The sequence below is a fragment of the Xyrauchen texanus genome, chromosome 27, assembly GCF_025860055.1.
Source record: "Xyrauchen texanus isolate HMW12.3.18 chromosome 27, RBS_HiC_50CHRs, whole genome shotgun sequence".
Classification (NCBI taxonomy): Eukaryota; Metazoa; Chordata; class Actinopteri; order Cypriniformes; family Catostomidae; genus Xyrauchen; species Xyrauchen texanus.
Window position 1 is genome coordinate 4756813 of NC_068302.1, and position 22915 is coordinate 4779727.

Consider the following 22915-nt stretch of genomic DNA (forward strand, 5'->3'; position numbering starts at 1 on the left):
CAGCTTCAGTGGACAATGAAAGTAAGTAGTAATACTATATTAGGTCTATGCACTGCAAACAACCGATCGTTGAATTATTATCAGTATACTTCTCAGCAGCTTCGTGGTAGCATCGTTATTATATTGTATACTTTAGAACATCTGTCAACCAATCATAATCAAGCATTCAACAGCCTTGTGGTGTAAAACCTGTATAAACTTCAACAACCCTACCAGAAAACACCTCCCAGCATTATAGCATGCAATCAATTTGCCAAACAGTTAACAGATAAACATCCATCCAGAGACTGATGCCATGCTGCTGTCCTGAACTGTGACTGACAAAACAGCCATGGTTTCTTCAGCTGGCACAAACACACACAACTCTGCCGAGCCTTCTTTTCTGAGCTTACAGACATGATGTAAAGACACATGGACGTATGATGCAAGCCTGCAATTTTGCACCAAATCTGACCTGACAGCTCTAAATAAAAATCATTATTTTAGGCTTACCATAGTAAATTCAGGGTAAGACAAGGACAGGGATTTGAACATAGATTTTTTTATGTACTCAATCAATAATGGACTTTTGTTGATTGTAACCAAAAAAATCTTGTGCAACTTCCCCAAAAATCACTCTGCACAAAATGTAATTTATAGTTACATTTTGCATCTTCTGTTTCTGCTTTGGTGTAATGCTCTACTTAATAACTGATTGGCATATGCTTTGTGAATTTAAATAGGGAAATGGATATTAGTATTAGTAAATGTAGTGGTTTAAGCAAATTGAAATGTGTTTTAAGCAAATTAAAGTATAGTATATGAGCCTGACCTGCACATACCCTTTTCACGACCAATGGTACATTTTAATTCAATCATGCTTCAGAGTAGCATTTACACTTTCTTTTTGTGCTTTACTAGCTGTTTCTTCAAAGTCTCTTGCTCATCATCTGAGTTCAGCTTGGAGGGAGATTACTTATTGGGTGGTCTTTTTGTTTTACATGAAGTGGATCATGCTACACCCCTGTCCACTCCAGAGGCCATTGAATGTTCTAGGTAAACAAGGACCTTTTTGCTTTTTCATAAGGTAGGTTTATCAAACCTACCATCAACTGGATGCTAATACTGAGTCTGTTATCACTAGTCAGTATTGTAAATTGAAGCAGCATTTAATTGCAAGTAACGTTTCTAAGATTAAGCTTAAATTAAGTGCATTTAATGTACTTACTCATGCTTTTTAGGCACACATTCTCAGTATCTGGCTATCAGATGTTCCAAGTGATGAGGTTTGCTGTTGAGGAGATTAATAACTCCACCACCATCCTGCCTAGTGTTTCTCTTGGCTATGAGATTTTTGACCATTGTTCTGCAACAAAGAATTTCCCGGCAGTTTTCAGTTTTATCGCAGAGAATGGATCAATAAAACCTAAAAAGATGCTCAACGGCCATCAGCCTAAAGTGATTGCTTTAACAGGACCATATGGAAGTGCAAGAACTATGACAATTGCATCATTGTTCACAATGGACCTTATACCAATGGTAAATTATGTTTTGTTTTTATTTTGTTTTTTTGTTTTATTTTGTTTTTTACATTCAGGACTACCAGGCAGTACCATATTTAAATGATGGATAAATATATACACTATATAAAATATTAAGATAATTGTTTATAAAATAGTGTTTTCTTCTCTTAAAGGTGAATTATGGAGCTACCAGCTATGCATTAAGTGATAAACTTCAGTATCCCTCTTTTATAAGAACAATCCCCAGCAACAAAGACCTAATTCACATGATTATTCGCATCATAAAATGGTTTGGATGGAACTGGGTTGCCTTTCTTGGTAGCCAGGACGCTTACAGTGAGGACGGCCTGAGACAGTTTAACAAGTATATTAGCAATACTGGCATTTGTTTGGCCTATCAAGAGGCTCTTAGCCTAGAGGCAAACTACAGTCTAGCACTTAAAAAAATTGATTTGCTCAAAATTAATGTAATTGTGGTTTTTGCTTTGCCACAATATGCAAAAAACATTATCAAAGCTGCCATAGAGGGCAACATTCGATTTAAAGTTTGGATTGCAAGTCAAGCATGGTCTATGGATCAACAGCTTCCAAGAGAGCCAGGAATTGAGAAAATTGGTACAGTTATTGGCATTACAGAGAAATTATTAACATTGCCCAGATTTGCTGAATTTATCTTTAAAGCCACAGGAACAACTAATGTTCATGAAAATGATAGCATTGAAGTTCAGAATGATACATGTAATCAAGCATGCAAATGCTGCTCTTTTTTGACTGCAGAGGAAATTATAAATGAAAATCCCACATTCTCCTTTTCCATATATGCTGCCATATATACCATAGCTCATGCGTTGCATAAAGTTCTGCAGTGCAACATTAATGAATGCCACAAAAATACAACGGTTAGGCCATACATGGTAAGACTTAATTATTACATAATAAATTATTCATACTATGTATAATTTCAACTTAGAATTTAGATAAACTTTAAGACAAACATTATTTAGATGTGATTCATAAAATTAAAGTGGTAATTTATTTGCTTTTAATGTTCATATTCACTGCACTTTACAGCTTCTGGCTGAAATGAAGAAGCTACATTTTCCACTCAATGACCGTCAAGTGAAATATGATGATAATGGTGATCCAACCATCAATTACTCAATCGTGCTCTGGCATACTGAAAGAAATCCTCCATGGTTTGAGATGGTGGGCACATATGATACATATCCAGAAATTACCTTTACCATCAACAGCTCTCTTTTCCCCTGGCGTAACAATGGTTCTGTAAGTTATCTTTATTGGTGAGCATATTTTAAACATTTAGCTATCTAGATTAATTCAATAACACATTTTTATGAAGGTAAATTAGTAGCAAAACACAAGAGCTTGCACTTTTGGATTTGAGAATTGTACAATATATATTGGTACTCATAAGTTGAAATTTACCCTCACAGCACCAATGTGTATACTTGTAATTTAAAAACATTTGAATGCTGCAGTCTGCACTCAGAGACTATAATTCAAAGCTTGTGTTCTGAATTCACAATTGCAGAAAAGCAGTCACAAATTTGTAAAATGACATTCGCACAACAAGACGTTGTGTCGAAGAAGCGACACTAGGGGTCTCTCTTGAGCACCAAATATACCTCTGATCTATGAAAAAAGGCCAATGAGAAGTTGGCAGACAGTATTTGCATACCCCGCCCCCGGACATACAAGTACAAAGGCAGGGAAATACGTCTAGTTCATTCAGGATTTTTCTGAGAAGCCGGAAATGGTCCGGCCACAACAGTGGAGGTCCAGGCCTCCATCAGGGAGGTTCCATACGTAACCTAGACGTAACCTAGACGTTCCCCGTCTGTCGTTCACTTCAACGTTTTCAAAGAAGTGACACTAGGGGTCCAATTTAAATCACGCCATGTGCTGAGCCGTGTACGTGTACTGCTGACACAGGAGCGGGCAGGTATTTTACGTGCAAAGGCGACCAGCACGTACCCTTCCCCAATGCCCCATAAAAGTCGTCAGCATCCTTCTGGTTACCCTAAACAGGGGAACAAGGCGACGCTTGCCAACCTGGGAACGGACCGAGCCTAGCTGGGCCTCTTTTCTCTCTATGTTTCTCACATAGAACCAAATGGCACGCATCGTGGGAAAAGGTCTTACCCAGTTTCCTTTTCTTTCAGGGGGAAAAGACCCTGCGGAGACCACACCTGCCCAGAGAGGGGGAGGTAAGAGTGGTGAAATACACCACATGGGTTTTTAGGTCACATGTGGCAAAGGCGCAGTGGTAGATCCCGCCTCTGAGGAGTTGCTACACGGTGACCGGGGGGTAGCTGGAACTGCCCAAGGGAACGTGGGTCCACTCGCAAGGGGACCGTACCATGGAAAATACACACAGAAGGAAAGTCCACGCAGGAGCCCTGACCTGTGGAGCACCTATTCCAGTGCAGGGTAGATTTGAGTACCCACAGTGGATTGGGTCGGCAAATTCCTCCGCTGAATTGCGGACCCACAGGTCTAGGGAGGAGTCATCCAGGGAGCCGAGTGAGTGGGATCTCCTGGGAGAAAAAGCACATGATTTTACCTTGGCCGAGGGAAAGGGCGCTAGGTCCAAGTGGTTCACCCTTCAATGTGTTTCCGAGTTCTACCGGCTCAGACCTGAGAAAACACAGGACGAAACTGACTCTACTCTGAGATTGTAAAATCTTGCAAGGGTATTAGGTGTTGCCCAACCCGCTACTCTGCATATGTCTGCCAGGGAGATGCATCTGGCCAATGCCCATGAGGACGCAACACTCCTTGTCGAGACATGTATATATATATAGGTATATATAGGTAGTTTATATAGGTATTTTATTTCGTTGTGTAGTCTCATGTGGTCCTATGTTGGTCCTTTGTTGTTTTTATGTAGCACCATGGTCCTGGAGGAACGTTGTCTCGTTTTGCTGTGTACTGTACTAACTGTATATGGTTGAAACGACAATAAAAACCACTTGACTTGACTTGACTTGAGGAGTACGAGGTCCGAGAACCAAGCCCGAGTCGGCCAGTAGGGAGCCACTAAGGTGAATTGTTCCTCATCCTCCCTGACCTTGCACAGCACCTGTGCAAGAAGGCTCACTGGGTGAAATGCGTACTTGCGCAGCCCCGAGGACCAGCTGTGTGCCAGTGCGTCTGCCCTGAGGGGAGCCTCTTTTCAGGCATACCAGAGCGTGCAGTCGGAGGTCTCTCATGAGGCTAACAGGTCTACCTGAGCCTTGCCGAATCGTTCCCAAATCAGCTTAACCGACTGGGGGTGAAGCCTCCACTCTCCACTGGGCAGCATTGTCGTGACAGCGCGTCCGCTACCACATTGAGGTTGCCCGGGATGTGAGTGGCGCGCAGCAACTTGAGACTTGGGAACTACAGACACATAATTGTATTAAACATTAACTTTTGTACTTTAATTCATTTTTGCAATACAACTACAAATCGGCACTTACAACCTCTCAATTCTGGCCCTTCAACTTTAAATCTTCACGCATTGACTTTTGCAAATACTTTTGCGTAAAACTGTAGCAAAACTCACTTGTGGACTTGTAAATACTGATGCGAGAAAGCCAGTGTTTGCTTGGGGAGGGGACAATGTAGTCGTTTTATTCGTTGATGCCTGGCCAATGAAATGGGACATTTTTGTACATGATGACGTTATGCCACAGCACTATCTCGAGCATTTTTGTTAGGCAAAGCTGAGCCGGTCATCGCGATGGAGGCATCTAACAATTTTAAACGAAAATGTCATTATCTTAAAATAAACCTAATTCAGTATGATAATAAGGCCAATTCGAATAGGGACACTGATAACCTTGTTGTGATTTATTTTAAGATAATGACCGGCTAACTGTACATTTCCTCTTAATTATTGATCATCATTAGTGGACTTGCTTCATCTAAAAGAGTAATTAATTATGTTGGTTATTTTGACGTCACACTAATGGACAACTACTTGTTCAATGAGGGCTTAGAGCACATTGGGAATTGGGTATTCCAAATTGGGAGAAAAAGGAGAACCCCCCCCCCTCCAAAACAAAACAATCAACGCCAGTATATCAGTGAAGGTTTTACATTTTTTTTAATACTATTTAATTAATTATCAAAAAACTAAAAAAGGGTTATTACATTTTATGAATAATATTTTTATTTATTTTTTTAAAAAGGGTTAAAAACTAACCCAATCCCCTTGGATTGTTAGATCCCTCCATAGTGATAGCTTTGTCCTTACAAACATTTCTTTCTTTCTTTCTCTTTCTTTCTTTACTGAAGAAAAATGTTTACAGTGAAAAAGTGCAATAAAGGAGTATTAATGCAGACTTGCATATTTGTAGCAAAAATGTTTTACATCACTTGTACACTTGGTTCAATTGTACAGAAAAAGTAAAAGAAAAATTTTTATAAAAAGGAGAATAAAATCTTTATTTTTTAAATTCAAATCACTCAAGTGGCAGGAAAGATCTCATCATAACAAGCAAGAAAATAAATAAATAAATATAGCTCTGAACATTTATTTAGCACTTGATTTCCAGCATGAATTCTGCAAATAAAGACAATTTTTAAATGCATTTCTCTTTGTGTATACAAATTTCACAACCAAAATAAAAACTAATTGACAGTGTTTTTGAGGGGTTGTAATTGCAGATTTGTGGTTGTACTGCAAAAAAGAAATTAAAGTACAAAAGTTAATGTGTAATACAAGTTTGTGTCTGTAGTTGTATTTATGTGAATGTCATTTCACACATTGGTGACTACTTGCCTGCAATTGTGGATTCAGAACACAAGCATTGAATTAATGTCTGTAAGTGCAGATTGCAACATTCAACTTTTCACATCGGTGCTGTGAGTGTAAATTTCAACTTACGAATACAAATATTTAAAGTCCTCAGATCCAAATATGCAAGCTCTCAAGTTTTGCTATTGAATTCATACATTTTCTTATTCCAAATAGGTTCCTTTCTCAAACTGCTCTGTTAAGTGTAAGGAGGGATTTTCAAAGGTACCGGAGGGATTGCATGATTGCTGTTTTCAGTGTCAAAAATGCCCAAGAAACAGCTATGTGAATTATTCTTGTAAGTGCAACAGTGGCATTTTAGCTTTTTCAGTCCATGATATCTCCACAACACTTCACTGTAGGTATGGTGTTTTTTGTCACTATTATGGTAAACTTCAGGTATGCTGTGTCATGTTTTTTTTTTTTTTTTTGGTAATGGCATCTTTTGTGCCATTTCCCAATACAAGTCAGTGTTATGCACAGCTACGTCTTCTTTCATTTTTGACGGGAATGACAACAAGGCTATGAGGGCTAGACTTACAGTCTCTTCAATGGGTTGTATTGTTGTTTAAAGTGTTTTGGATCATTACGCTGAAGAGACGTTGAAAAAAAAAAACAAAATTCAAAGAAATTTCAGTAGACAAAAAAAAAAACTCCAGAAAAAAGGAGTTGAGAAAAATTAGATGTGATCTAGGAACTTTATATAGCTTTATACTTGAAAGCTGTGCCTAATTCACACAGCCTAATTTTCAGTCATGTCAGAAATCAAGTTTGGCACTACTGTGAATAAGGGTTATTGCTATTGTAATGTCATTTTTTGTCAGGATACACCTGCCTTCCCTTGTTACCTTCATTGTTACCTTATTTTGCTTCCCTATTTAATCTCCTTGTGCAATCTGTCTTGTGTCAGTTTGTTGCAAAACATGTTGTGGAGCGGTCCCTGATGAGGTGTCCGGTCTATTTTTTTCCTGTCTGTCACTTCCTAGTTTCGAGGCCTCACTACTACTACTACCCTGCTGGTCTTGGACCGTTTGGCTTGGGGCAACAAGTCCTCTTGGGATTTCTCTCTCCTTAGCACAGCTCTGTCACTATGGGACTGTGTTTTTCCAATTCATGGATGTTTTTTTGATTAAAAATAAATCCCATATCTCTCACTCTGCATTTGATTCCTTGCCTCTTCCTACCCCAAACTAGGACTAGCCAGTGAAAGGACTATGGGCACCTTGCTGTCACTCCCATTCACCAGAGCTCAAATAGCAAGCTGTTAATCCAGCTCTACTCACTCCATAAATCCTTTTTACAATCCTTTAGGGATTGTTTTTTGTTTCTCAATGCAGTGGATGGGCTGGATTTCAATGACACTGTGTTTTAGACATCTTCAGCCTCTCAGCCCCTGAGAGATAGGAAGGATGAGGATTCTCTCATTTTGGGACTTAATGGGCTACATGTTTCACTGTGGGGAGTGGCTAACCCCCCTCAATGGGCAGCCACACCATGTTGACCATCCCACACTTAGCTAACCCTCCGATGAACTGTAAAAGGAGGAGTAAGAATGGCTTTGTCTCATTGTATGCTGCAGCTCCTCAGGAGGCAGCGAAGTGCACAGCAGTTCCCCTGCAGCCCTCAGCTTCGCAATTGTAAAAGAGTAATTTGTATGGCCCAAACCTCGTTATATGAATAATCTCATCAATATATTTTATTCTAAGGTTGTCCAGTTGCCAGATCTTGTATGAAATGCATCCTACTGACACAATCAACACATCATACAAATTTCAACCCATTTGTGACCTCAACCTGGCAACCTACAACCCAGATATCTGTTGATATCTGAGCAGTTAGTAGATGCGGGAAGTTGAATCAAACATCACAGGTAGATGGGAGGAGAAGACTCAGCTGGTGCTCCGGTGAAAAAAACTAAATATACATGTAAATGTAACAACAGCTGGAAGGAAGAATTTAATTTCATATCTCGAAGCCATATCGACAATACCCACTCCTTTTGCAAAGTGTGTCGCACTGATTGTAATATCGGACACAGTGGAAAAAATAACGTTACTCATCACATTAAATCACAATGGCACAATTTGTATGTATTTAGACTGCCCATTCCATCCAGCAACACCCCCCCCCCTCCCAACCCCACACTCAGAGGTCTCCCGGATTTTGGTACCAAATGTTAACAGGTATGCTCCAGTGGTCGCCACAGTTCCTAACCTCATCCCTATCGATATTCACCTCTGATCTATGAAAAAAGGCCAATGAGAGTTGGCAGCCAGTATTTGCATGTCCCGCCCCCGGACATACGGGTATTTAAGCGGCGCAAATACGGGAGTTCATTCAGAAAATTTCTTCGGAGCCGATGGTCTGTCTGCAGTTTGCTGCGAGTTACACGCCACTTAAACGTTCCTGTTTTCCTCTGACGATCTGCATGCTGTTGGATCTTGACGGCGCACAACAGCGGCTTTCTCCTTCTCAGTGCACGGCATGCATTGTTGCCCCTGAGCGCTCGACAGCGCGAACGCGTACACACACACACTGTGTATTAAAAGAGTTTTTACTAAAAGAGTAATTTTCTCTAAAAGAGCAAACACAGCGGCGTTGAACGTCCTTTTAAGGACGCGTCTTTTTCAAGATGCCTTTCCGCCCCTGTGTCGTTCCTGGATGCGGTAGAGTGCTCTCTGCTTCAGACGGCCACAGGCGCTGTCTCGTGTGTTTGGGCAGTTTCACCGGGTAGCCCCCCGCGAACCTCCCGTTCCCCGACACGCTCGCGGCGATAGCGGCTCGCCTCACGGCCCGGCTGTCTATCCTCCCGAGTCCGAAGCAGATGAGCTCGCCGCTGCATCGGAGAGTGCGGTGTCTGATGCCGAGGACTCCCCTGGACTGCCGCCGGGCCAGCAGGCCCAGGCTGAGGCCGGCAGCTCAGATGTCCGACATGCTTGCCGGGCCGCCTTGAGCGTGGGGTTGGACTGGAACCCTCCATCCTCCCCACAGCCTTCTAGGTTGGATGATTGGTTCCTGGGGGCAGCGCGCGTTCACGGCCTCGCATCCCCGGTCCCTTTCTTCCCGGAGGTGCATGATGAGCTGGCGTCTACGTGGAGAGCCCGCTCTCCGCTCGTCTAGGTGCCACCCGCTCCACTCTCTCCACCCTCGACGGCGGAGAGCGCCGCGAGTACGACGCGATTCCCCAGGTTGATAGGGCAGTTGCGCACCATCTATGCCCGGTAGCCCTACCTCCTGGCGGGGTCGCCCGTACTCCCATCCAAGCCCAGTAGGACAACATCCTCGCTAAGCGAAGGCCTACACTACGGCTGGACGGCTGCCTCCGCCCTGCATGCAATGGCCCTCCTGCAAGTCCACCAGGCCAAAGCTCTCAGAAACATGCACGGGGTGGACCTGATCCTGATGTGCTGCAGGAACTGCGCTCAGCGACCGACCTCGCCCTGAGGCGACGAAGGCCACAGCGCAGGCACTTCGGACAGGCGATGGCCACCCTAGTGGTCCAGGAGCGGCATCTTTGGCTCAACCTGGTCGAGATGCGTGAGGCTGACAAAAACCGCTTCCTGGATGCACCTGTCTCCCAGATTGGCCTTTTCGGTGACACCGTCGAGGACTTCGCCCAACAGTTCTCCAGCGGTGAAGAAGCAGGCGGAGGCCATTTCAGCACATCATGCCCCGCCGCAGACCTGCTGCTACAGGCCCTGCCCGTCTGCCCGCCGAGGGCGTCCCCTCGCGAGGAAACCAGCTCCTGCTCCGCCTCAACCGGGCCCAGCTCTCAGCCCCAGCGTCGAGCACTCCGCAGGCGGCGCGCGCTCCCTGTCTCACGAACCCCCTCCAGGACCGGAAGGCTCCCAAGCGTTCCTGAGACAGCCGACCCAGAGCCGAAGGCGTTAGCTCGGAGGTGGTAAGACCGCTCCGTCCCCGGTGGAGGGCGGGAGGAGAATCCTTTGTTTTTCATTTGCCACACCCCTGACGGGGGCTGTGGTACCCACATTCTCAATAAAAGAGCTATTTCCTTTGCCTCTGGGTCACCTGGCCCACAAATGCCGTTCTCACGGCAATGTGCTTTCAGATCACAACAGTCCGGTACACGGACGCGGCAATCCGCCTTCCGCCTGCCCACGACTGTCCCCGGCCGGCAGGTTCAGGCGAGTCCAGAGGGCGCCAACATCAGACCTCCTCCTCAGTCAAGAACCCGCCCCTGCCGGTAGCGGAGCAAGGTAAGTGCTTTGAGTCTATTCTCAGCACCTCAGCCTCAGGCCGCAATGAAGCCGCCCGACGCTGCATTACCTGTTCCGCCCGCTGCGAGGCCCGCCGGTACGTCCAAAATACTCGTCCCTTTGGTGCCCCTAAGCGCAGAGCTGGGAAGCGTGGCTTTCAGCTTCCCAATGTATCACGCTGGCTGCACCGGACCATTCGTCTCGATTACGCAATTCAGTTTGCCCGGCTCCGCCCCCTTCAGGGGTGTCCGCTTTCCGCAGTACACGGCGAGCACGCCAGTTCCCTGCGCGCAGAAATCGCGACCCTCTTAGCCAAGAGCGCGGTAGAGCCCGTCCCTCCAACCGAAATGAGGAAGGGTTTCTACAGCCCTTACTTCATTGTACCCAAGAAAGGCGGCGACTTACGACCAATCCTGGACTTGCGAGTTTTCAATCGGGCCTTGTTAAAACTCCCGTTCAAAATGCTTACGCAGAGAAATATTCTGGCTGGCGTTCAGCATCTAGATTGGTTACAGCGGTGGACCTGAAGGGCGCGTACTTCCACGTCTCAATTCTGCCACGACACCGACCCTTCCTACAGTTCGCGTTCGACGGCCAGGCATTTCAGTACAAAGTCCTCCCTTCGGCCTGTCTCTGTCCCTCGCGTCTTCACGAAAGTCGCAGAAGCGGCCCTTGCCCCGCTACGAGTAGCCGGCATCCGCATTCTCAACTACCTCGACGACTGGCTCATCCTAGCACACTCTCGAGAGTTACTATGCACACACAGAGACCAGGTGCTCCGGCACCTCAGCTGCTTGGGGCTTCAGGTCAACTGGGAAAAGAGCAAGCTCACTCGGTTCAGAGCATCTCTTTTCTCGGGTTGGAGTTAGACTCAGTCTCAATGACAGCACGTCTCACGAGCGGCGTGCTCAGTCGGTGCTGGACTGCCTCGCTTCCTTCAAGCCAGGCACAGTGGTCCCTCTAAAACTTTTCCAGAGGCTCCTGGGGCATATGGCGTCCTCCGTGGCGGTCGCGCCGCTGGGGTTGATGCATATGAGACCACTCCAGCACTGGCCCCAGACTTCGAGTCCGAGACACGCATGGCACCGCGGCACGCATCGGGTGAGGATCACCCCGCCTGCCTCAAAACACTCCGACCCTGGACAGACCTCTGCTTTTTACGGGCAGAAGTGCCCCTGCAGCAGGTGTCCCGCGCGTCCTGGTCACAACCGACGCCTCCGGTCGGGTGGGGTGCCGTGTGCAGCGGAGCACGCAGCAGCGGGCCGTTGGAAAGGGGCCCGCTGCATTGGCACATCAATTGCCTGGAGTTTCTGACCGTCCTTGCTCTCAGGAAGTTCCTCCCATTAGTTCGGGACAAACATGTCCTCGTGAGATCGGACAGCACCACGGTGGTGGCATACATAAATCGCCAAGGCGTGACGCTCCGCCACATGTCACAACTTGCCCGCCGTCTCCTCCTATGGAGCCAGCAGCGACTCAAGTCGCTGCGTGCCACTCACATCCCGGCAAGCTCAGCGTCGTAGCGGACGCGCTATCACGACAACGCCTGCCCGGCGGGGAGTGGAGGCTTCACCCCCAGTCGGTCCAGCTGATTTGGGAACGGTTTGGAAAGGCCCAGGTAGACCTGTTCGCCGCCCAGGAAACCTCCCACTGCCCGCTCTGGTATGTCCTAACAGAGGCTCCCCTCGGGACAGACGCACTGGCACACAGCTGGCCCTCGGGGCTGCGCAAGTACGCATTTCCCCCAGTGAGCCTTCTTGCACGGTGCTGTGCAAGGTCAGGGAGGACGAGGAGCAAGTCACGTTGGTGGCCCCCTACTGGCCCACTCGGACTTGGTTCTCGGAACTCAGGCTCCTCGCGACAGCTCCTCCCTGGCGAATTCCCCTGAGAAAGGACCTCCTCTCTCAGGGACAGGGCACGCTCTGGCACCCGCGCCCAGACCTCTGGAACCTCCACGTCTGGTCCCTGGACGGGATGCGGAAGAGCTAGCCGGCTTACCGGCGACCGTTGTGAATACCATCAACCAAGCCAGAGCTCCCTCTACCAGGCACCTTTACGCCCTAAAGTGGCGCTTGTTCGCAGATTGGTGTTCTTCCGAGCCGAAGACCCGCAGAGATGCTGCGATTAGGTCAGTGCTTCTGTTCCTACAGGAGAGGCTGGACAGGAGGCTGTCCCGTCCACCCTCAAGGTGTATGTTGCCGCTATCGCCGCCCACCACGATCCTGTAGGCGGCAAGTCTTTGGGTAAGCACGACCTGATCCTCAGGTTCCTGAGAGCGCCGGAGGTTGAATCCCTCCCGGCCAGGCCTAGTTCCCTCCTGGGATCTCTCGGTATTCTTGGCAGGACTCCAGAGACCTCCCTTCGAGCCGCTCGAATCAGTTGGACTCAGGGCCCTCTCTCTTAAGACGGCCCTGCTGATCGCTTCGCCTCCATTAAGAGGGTCGGGGACCTGCAAGCTTTCTCTGTCAGCGACACTTGCCTGAAGTTCGGTCCGGCAGATACGTCTGTGATCCTAAGACCGCGACCGGGCTATGTGCCCAAGGTTCCTACCACACCATTCGAGATCAGGTAGTGAACCTGCAAGCGCTGCCCGGGAGGAGGCAGACCCAGCCCTTTCGTTGCTGTGTCCAGTCGCGCGCCCTGCGCATTTACCTGGACCGCACACAGAGCACCAGGCGCTCTGAGCAGCTCTTTGTCTGCTTTGGGGATGGCAGAAAGGGAATGCCGTCTCCAAACAGAGGCTCGCCTACTGGGTTGTCGATGCCATCACACTGGCTTATCACACCCAGGCGTGCCCCTACCCTTACGGGTCCGAGCTCACTCAACAAGGGGTGTTAGCGTCCTCGTGGGCACTGGCCAAGGGCACCTCCCTAGCAGACATCTGTAGAGCCGCGGGTTGGGCAACACCCAACACCTTTGCGAGGTTTTACAACCTCCGCGTTGAGTCGGTTACGTCTCGTGTTTTCTCAGGTCCGAGCCCGTGAGAACTTCGGTAACACGTGAGACCGACCGGCCGGGTGGATACGCTTGCGCCAGCGCCCTTTTCCTGGCGTCAAGGTAAAGTAGTGCGCCTTCTTCCCAGGGCGCCCCACTCCGAGTCGGGCCCCTGGTCAATTCCTCCCCAGCCCTCCGGGTCCAGCGGTTCAGCGGAGGAACTCGCCGACCCAAGCCACTGCGGGTACCCTGATGGCTACCCTGTACTGGCATAGGTGCTCCACAGGTAAAGTAGAAGGCCTCCTGTGCGGACGCCCCTGTGTGTATTTCCACGGTTCTGTCCCCATTACGAGCGGACCCCGTGTCTCCCTTAGGCAGTTACAGCTGCCCGGTCGCCGTGCTGTAGCAACTCCCCCTTCGAGGCTGGGATCTACCACCGCACCATACTTTCCACACGAGCCCTAAGAGCGGCCCTGTGACGTGTCTACCACTTTTCCTCCCCAAGAAAATGGGCAGGTGTGGTCTCCGCGAGGGTCTGGGTAAGACCCCTTCCCTATATGCGTGTAAGGGCCCGGCCGTGATTGCTCTATGCGAGAAACATAGAGAAAAAGAGGCCCAGCCAGGCTGGCCCGTTCCCATGTTGGCAAACATCGCCTTGTTCCCTCCCAGGGTAACTAGAAGGATCCCGATGTTCAGTATGGGGCATTGGGGAAGAGTACGTGCAGCCGGGTACAGGCGATGCGTGGCACTGGATGAATCCCTGCCCGCCTCTGTATCGGCAGTTCACGTACATGGTTCAGCACATGGCAAGATTGGAATGGGTCCCCTAGTGTCGCTTCTCCGACACAACGTGGAGAGAGCGACAGAAGGGGAACGCTTGGTTACGTATGTAACCTCCGTTCCCCGAGGGAGGGAACGACACGTTGTGTCTTTCCTCCGCTATGTCACTGAACCGAGCCACTGTTGTGGCCGGACCATTTCGGCTCCTCAGAAAAATCCTGAATGAACTCCCGTATTTGCGCCGCTTAAATATCCGTATGTCCGGGGGCGGGACATGCAAATACTGGCTGCCAACTCTCATTGGCCTTTTTTCATAGATCAGAGGTGAATATCGGCGCTCAAGAGAGACCCCTAGTGTCGCTTCTCCGACACAACGTGTCGTTCCCTCCCTCGGGGAACGGAGGTTACATACGTAACCAAACGTTTTTGATTGTTAACATTGAAGTGTTTTGTATGCATTAAGCATTTTACCTTCATGATAACAAGAGCCTAACTTGCGCTGTATTGCTAAACATTCACATTATTTTGCTGTTTTTCAGGGGAGCCCTATACCTGTTTTCCATGTGCAGAGAGTGAATGGTCTGATGAGGGGAGCACAACATGTAAGACACGCTCTGTTGTCTATCTTGAGTTCACAGAAACCACCTCCATCGGATTCATGGTTTCTGCAATATGCCTGTTGATTTTATTAATTGCCATATTTTGCCTTTTTGCCAACAATCATGATACACCAGTAGTAAAGTCTGCTGGTGGTAGCATGTGTTTTCTTATGTTGGCATGTTTGACTGTGTCTAGCATAAGTATGTATTTTTTCTTTGGAAAACCTACATCTGCACATTGTATCTTGAGAAATGTAATGTTTGCATTTTTCTTCACTGTCTGTCTCTCTTGTCTGACTGTTCGTTCCTTTCAAATTGTCTGTATCTTCAAAATGGCTGCCAAGTTCCCCAATTTGCACAGCTTGTGGGTTAAACACAATGGCCAGTGGCTCTTCATTGTGTTTTCCTCTGTCATTGTTTTAATTGCTTGTGTGTTATGGGTGACTGTTGTACATCCTAAACCCACCAGGGACACTTCTTTTAATGACCAGATTATACTTGTCTGTGAAAACGAGAACGCTATTACTGTTAGCATACTTGTGTTCGTAAGTTGGTTTCTTGGTGTCCTGTGTCTCATGTTTTCTTACATGGGAAGAGATCTGCCAAAAAATTACAATGAGGCCAAATTAATAACCTTCAGTATTGTTTTGTTCTATGTGACCTGGACTGCATTCTTTACAGTAGACCTTACTCTCAAAAGCAAATACATCCTACTTTTTAATGCAATGGCCCAGCTTGCCAGTATAAATGCAATTCTCTTCAGTTATTTCATACCAAAAGCTTACATCATAATATTTCAACCAAAGAAGAACACTCTTGCATACTTTCAAATATCTATTCAGAATTATACCCAAACCATTTGTAGGACTTAGTCCATGCTGTATAGATGCAGATAAAATCCACTATAAAGGAACTGCAATTGCCTTTAGTTTCATTATTGTTGTTATTATAACATTTTTGTATCTATTTGACATAAATTATTGGACATTTCAGCTGGCACTTTCCTCTTTTCTGTCTTGCCCAGTACACTCCTATAATGCTATAAAGGAAGTTCACCCCAAAATCAAAATGCTCTCATCATTTAATCACCCTCATGCCATTGTCATTGCTTTACGTGTTTTAACAATCACAGGTTGCAGCACCTCCCACAGTCCCTCTTCTGTTGTAGAAGTACCTACCCTGTGTAGGACCTAAAAAGTCCCAAAATAGTTCCTCTAAATGGTTAAGAGAAACTATAGTTTCTCATGTGTGAAAACTATGAAAAGTACTAGTTCCGGGTCAAAGTACCTAAAATGGGCTTTAGTTCCTGCAGTGGGAAAGGGCCTTATGTGAGAGTGTATTTTCTCCAATGACTGCAATTAATACAAAATATAGATCTCGCCTACAGACATCATGTGACATGTGTGTTATTCTGTCCAAGATAATTCCTAAAATGGCTGTGTTGTGTTGAAAGAAGCAGGCACACCCTTTTGATCATTAGTTAATGTATATTTAAATAGTTGAAAAATGAGATAACAGGCTTATTAATGTTTACTGATAAATTTAACTAACATTCACTAATTATCTGTTGAGCATTATGTCATGAAAATTCAAATACTTACAAATATTATTAAACTTTCATTCATAAATGGACTTACACTTTGGAACTGATAAATATTTTTCCATGAAAAAACCTTTTGATATAAAATTGATATCATGTGGTGGATGCTTATATATGTTGTCATGCTTTAATGAGATGAGCATTCCTTGGGGATATCGTGTTTACGTTCAGATTGGCAAAGTGTTTTGCCATTAAAACTGTAACAAGTTTACAAAAATAATAATGATTTCTGAGTACTTCTTTCTTTAAAAATACCCTAGATCGATTCAGAACAACCATTCTGGTCACAGCCCTGCACATGTTTTTGCTGAAGTAGTGTGTTTAAATAATGCTGGGCATATTAAAATATTTTTCAATGAATGCATGCTCACTTTAAGCTGTTTGTAAGTACCGATTCATATTCATAGCACATAATTGCACTAATAAAAAGATTGACAGATAGCCTGCAATTTAAGTGTAGATGGAATTGTTGGCATTCTCTTCATTATGTTATTACTGCCAAAAAAAAAAAAACTACATTCTTAAGAAGAAATTACTTTGATTATTCTACTGTAATTGTTGTTTTCACTGCTTAATGTTTACTGTTTAATAAAGTATACTGCATAATTATTGAATCCTCATTCTTTGTGTTTTTACTTCAACATTTTATAGTAGCATGCAATTTCACTAACATTTATTTGCATTGTCCGATGAGGCTGAAAAATGTTATATAAAAGTATTTAAGGGTCTTCTATTAAACTCATATCAGCCATATTACATGTCTCACCTCTTAAATTGATGCCATCTTTATGGGTACAACTTGCCCGGAGAGTACTTTTTTAACATTGATGTGTGGTGGAAAAACAACTTGAATAATCATTTTTACAAGATATACAAAAGGGTTGATAATAAACAAAACACACACTAACTTAGAAAAACTTGTTTTATATTGCAATTGAATACAATTCCAATGTGAATATAGCATATAATACCATAGCTCTGCCCTAACTCTGTGCCCTGATGGCACATGTGCATCACCCAAATGTCCATGACGTGTGTGTTTACATCTAGAAGACATATTTTTTATGTTGTTGCTCATCTGCAATATGTCTATGTATGTACAGTATGCCAATAAGTATGTCTTGGATGTCAATAAGAAATTCAGCAGATGTCTTCTAAATGTTTATGTTTTAGAATGTTTGTAAATCTGGGCCCATATTCACAAACATTGTGAATGCATTGTGCATAGAGTTCCTAGCTAGAAGTTTTTTCTTAAAACCCATTCACAAAACTGCTAAGAGCAAATTTCTTAAAAGAAAATATTAAGATAAGTGTAAGGCTGAGTTGACCTAGTTGCTATGGATGACATTACGTTTTATGAGGGTGCTCTCAGTGGTTTGTTGACAGGGAACTGCTATTTGCCAGTGAAGACAGACAACAATATAGAACATAGAATGCAAGCAGCAATCATCAGTCTCCAAGCACGTATGGCAAGGACATCTTGAAAATAATTAAATTGGACACAATGAGAAGTCAAAGAGGTTTTTCAAGGATTTTTATTCTTGGCACTCTATCTAGTGGAGAAAATTGGTAATAGATCCTTGAGTTACCATGCATAAATGAGATTTTCTACCATGCATAGATGAGAATGGACAATTGAATCAGGAAAACCTGAACTTGAAGAAAAACTTAAACAGAATTCATAGGGCTCTTAATTTTTTGGATAACTGTTGCTAGTACAGCCTTCATCTGTCAATTACAGTTGACATAATTAACATTTTTATTTGTTGTTGACAAGAGGAAATTGATTACATTTAGCTCATGTCCTCAGACTATCCTGGTTTTTATCATTTTTACATTTTGTCATGTTTGAGCCTTGTTCACACAAATAAAGTAATTTCTGTTCAAACCCAAATAATTCATTGGCTTATATCTTCTAAACAATTTGACATTTTTGTCAGGACAGTCCCTAGATGATACATAAAAATATTCATGCCAATCAGACAAATGGTGAAAAGTTTTGACAAATAAAGAATTCCGATTTTTAATTTTTTTGGATGGTCCCTAGATGATGCTTCCAAAAATTTCGAACAAATCAAACAAACAGCCTTGGAGGAGTTCACAAAAGTAAGTTCTGAAAATTCAAAATGACGGAACATTTTCCGGGGTGGAACTAAAATCAAAGATACATAAGTTTTGTTAGTCTTGACTCAAGGAATAAAACTGGCAATCTGGAATAACCTTCACATTATGCAGGATTTTTTTTTTTCAAGTGTACCCAGGAATTGAGAGTGCATGCATATCCAATGTTATTCTGATAATAAAATCCTGTAGGCCTATCAACTTTTTAACAGCTGGAATAAGCCATTTGTAGACTGGTTTGGTTGGGGTGATGGAGGAGTCAGGAGACAATGAGGCAGGTTCAAGGTTAGCACTTTTAATTTTCACACTACTTTTCACACACGACGGTAACCGTCGTTACAATTATTTGTATCTTCTGTACAGGGCACAGGTTGCCACTCTGGCTGTCGTGCTTGACGGACACACTCTCTCTCTCGCGCTCGACATTTGGCATCCCTTAAATGTCTCTCTCCGTATCACTATAACAAGACACAGGTGTTAGAGGTAATTACAAACCAGGTGACAAGCCTTACCGCTCTCTCTATCCCGCAGACCGACACATGACCACGCCCCCCATGCCACACCATTTGAAAGGGAACATTCACACACAGTTAAATATAAATAAAAATAAACTCTAGGAAAACTGTACCTTGGGTGGCAGTGTTGCGAAAGTCATGAATATTAATTATTTAATGCACAATAAGATATTATTTTAATTCCCCTATTTTGATAAACAGTCATTCTTAATGACCTAGTAAATCACTCAAGTAGATATTTCACACAATATGCTAATTTTATCTCTACATCTGCCACTATAAGTCTTGGTATTTTGTTGGTCAGTAGATTAATACATATATCTGTAATTTAATCAAGAACATTACTGATTGGTCTAGTGCAGTGTTTCTTAACTGGTGGGTGGCTACCCAAAATTGGGTCACATCTCTACTCGGACTAGGTCACGGACAGCAGGGAAAGAACAATGCCATGGTTCTCCCATTGAAGATTATTAGGGCGACTGTCCAAGTGAAAGCCCATTTAGGTCTCAGCTAAAGGCTTCTCATCCACACTGCAATATTTTTCGCTGTCCTATTAAAGATTCTGTGTGAGTATAATGGAACCAGCTCATGCTCAAAATCTGCTCTGCTCTCTGGCACACACGCTCAACAACCTGGCTTCCCTTGATATTGTGGTGCACACTGGCCTGACCTCAAAACTGATGAGACCCATTTCAATTCTAGTGAGACTTTTCTAGTTTAAAGCGTTACAGAGGAAGTGAAGTCAAACCTTTCAAACAGTAGGCAGCCCGGACATGCCAAACAGCACTGAGGAGGAAAGAGCAACACTGTGCTATGTGCTAAAAAAAAAATATAGAAATAAAAAAATAATTGCACCCCATCAGCTTTACATAATTGTTTCACGATTTGTTTCACGAGTATATTTCGACAAAATGTTACAGTTTCATATGAAATCATTTATAGCCATGTGTTACGTACGCTGCGGTACGTATTTTGTTTTGCGTGTATGTCTGTATTTTGTTTCAGGTGTGGAATTCATTGGAAGCTCCGCCTGTCAAATCTGCTGACGTCAGGAACCGAGCCACCAATCGCCTGTCGCCGTGTGGTTTATGAATGGCTCTGACTACAATGGCGGGTCGACACAGACTCTGGGTTTGAGAGAGAGCCTGCACGCTCGGTGAGGACGGTTCTCTCGTTTGAGAGACCAGTCTGAGAGGCTGAACAGTGTCTGGGGTTCGCTGCTGTTATGATCTGGCAGTTAGATCCGTTTCTCTTTGTTTGTGCTGGAACGTGTTGGTGCTCTTGATATGTGCGTTCTTTATGTGCTTGTGCATGGCTAATTGTTTGCTGCTCTCTCATGACATTGTCATCTCAGTTCCCGTTCAACTTCATGTAGACTGGCGGGAGAGGTTGTGAGTCAGGTAAGCAGGTCGCGACCTACATTTGCACACGCAGTTGTTAATGAGATGTATTAGACGCACTAGTGTTAGGAGTGGTGCTACCTATGTATGTTTTGTTTGTTTAGTTAGGGTAGTTTTAGTTATAGCGTCTTGACGCTGAAGATGTTTCTTTCTACATCTTTTGTTGATAGTTAGTTTAGTTCTTTAACTTTAGTTAGAGGATTGTTTTTTTGTTATATTTAGTATTTTGATTTAAGCACCACTCTCTTGCTCCCTCCTCTCCACCAGATTGTCTGTTGATCTGATTCTTCTGGCTACGTTGTATTATTACCTTATGATTTTATTATATTACTATTTCACTACTACTTCACTTTATTGCAGTTGAAGAATTAAAAAACATTTTCAACTAAATTGTGGGTTGTTGTCTAATCCTTTTCTTTTGCAATTCCCATACCATATTGACACACACATGAGCGCAAAACTTTTGTTATGTCTAATAACATTCCTAGATAAATAACATCTATAACGAGGGACGTAACACCATGTCAAGTTTAAAAGAGCTTATACTGTTAAACGTCTCGAGTTGAAACACATACGTTTAGCTTTTTTGTGGCGCTGCATTAAATTTTAGTGCAACAACAAATGCATTCATGCATGTAACATTTCAAACACTGCAATGAAATTTCAAACAAATATTTTTTAATATTAGTTAACATATAGGACTCAACACAAACACCATCAACACAAGTTGTGGCAGCTTCTAGCAGAATTAAAACTAATACATTTATTCAGTGCTGAATACTGTGGCTGTTCACTTGCGAAAAAGATTTCCTAATTTCACGACTCCCAAAAGCTGTTAATACAAAGAAATGAATACAATAAACAGTGTTCCCTGTCTGTCACTCAGTCGACATTGTGTCGATGTAGTGACTCTAGGGGTTCGCTCTTGAGAGCCCCAATCACCTTTGCTTTATTCAGAAACCGCATTTAAAATTGGCAATTGTCCCGGACATACGGGAATAAAGGAGATGGCATGCACCACTCATTCAGACTTGTTCTTCGAAGCAGAGCACACATGTGTGTTCGTCCCGTCACCCTCTATTGCTGCTGGATTTACTGCGCGTATCAGTGGACACACTCGCAGTCTTGTTTTGTGCTTCCCCTGGGCGCTTCGGCGGCTGAGTCCACAGGTGTAAAAGAGTATATTCAAAAAGAGTATATTTTCTCTAAAAGAGCTTGCACAAACAATTGGTGTCCTATTAAAGATGTATTTTCATTTTTGTGCTACTGGGTGTGGCCTTTATCTCTCCCCGCCGGATGGCCAAGAAATCTGTCTCGAGTGCTTGGGTTATCAGCACGCCAGGGAAGCTTTTGTGGATGGATCATGTTCTCACTCTGAGAGCCACCGTAGCTGCTTCCCAACCCGGTCCATCCTGTTTTGAAACACAGGTAGCTGAAACGGCGTGCGCTGTGGGCGATTTTGATGTGGATATGGGAGTTTTTCCACCTGCTCAGTCCCTGCAGACATCTCGTTCTGCCCACGAGCGAGGCAGGCGGTCCACTTCAGGGCGAATTTAATGTCCTAATGAGGATGAGTTGTCGTTCGCAGAATCGGATGGTGGGCTCCTGTTTTCGGAAGCGAAAGAATCTACTGAGGTCCCACTCTCGGGCATTAGAGCTCAGGAAGAGGCTGATACTGAGTCTGCAGCTGTGCTTGCCCAGGAAGTTGCGAACATCAGGCTTGAGTGGGTGCCTTTCTCCACCAGTACACACTTTGCGGGATAGTCCACCCTGACTACCCTCGTAGGTGGAGTGGCCAAGGGAATTTCGAGCTTCCCCAGGTAGAGCGCGCTGTGGTTGTGTACTTATGGCCACCTGGAGGAACCAACCAAGGCATCCTTCCAAGGCTTAAAGGTTTTGTTTATTGTTAATGGCAAAGGCTTACAATGTCGCGGATCATGCCGCCTCTGCCCTGCACACCATGGCTAAGGCGCTTAAGGATCTGAATGAGGGTAGGACCGAACCAGGGCTGATGCAGGAACTGCGCACCGCAACCAACCTCGCTCTACGGGTGACGAAAGTCACTGCAAATGCCCTGATGTCCACTTTGGTGGTTAAGGCACTTAAGGATCTGCATGAGGGTAGGACCTCACGGTGGTCCAAGAGTGACACCTGTGCCTCAACCTTGCAGGTCGCAAGGGGGGCTTTTTGGCAATACTGTCAAGGACGTCGTCCATCCGTTCAGAGGCCATCAAACACATCCTGCCATGCAACTCTGCCTGCTACAGGTCTGTGAAGTTCCCATCTGCCCCTCGCCAAGGCTGTCCTTCTGTGGCATCGGCCCCCGCTCCCCCACCAAACCTAATTTGTCAGTAAGAGAGCAGTTTCCTCACTCCCTCCCCACACCCATGTACCTTGAACAAATCCTTACACAGGCTTCCGTTCAAAAAGATGACCTCAGTAC

General features: G+C 44.9%; 1 protein-coding gene across 1 annotated transcript; it reads left to right on the forward strand.

Annotated features, from left to right (window-relative positions):
• Window positions 1–856: 856 nt before the first annotated feature.
• LOC127621281 (taste receptor type 1 member 1-like) lies at window positions 857–16922 on the forward strand. Its single transcript, XM_052094805.1, has 6 exons — window positions 857–1035; window positions 1221–1518; window positions 1676–2416; window positions 2574–2786; window positions 6484–6604; window positions 14777–16922. Exons 1-6 carry the CDS (start codon window positions 857–859, stop codon window positions 15706–15708), a joined length of 2484 nt encoding a protein of 827 aa, XP_051950765.1. The 3' UTR covers window positions 15709–16922.
• Window positions 16923–22915: the final 5993 nt, after the last annotated feature.

Coding starts and splice junctions, on each gene's coding strand:
- LOC127621281 (XM_052094805.1), top strand. CDS start 857: ATGCTTCAGAGTAGCATTTACACTTTCTTTTTGTGCTTTACTAGCTGT. Junction 2,417..2,573: donor CAACGGTTAGGCCATACATG/GTAAGACTTAAT, acceptor TGCACTTTACAG/CTTCTGGCTGAAATGAAGAA. Junction 2,787..6,483: donor CCTGGCGTAACAATGGTTCT/GTAAGTTATCTT, acceptor TATTCCAAATAG/GTTCCTTTCTCAAACTGCTC.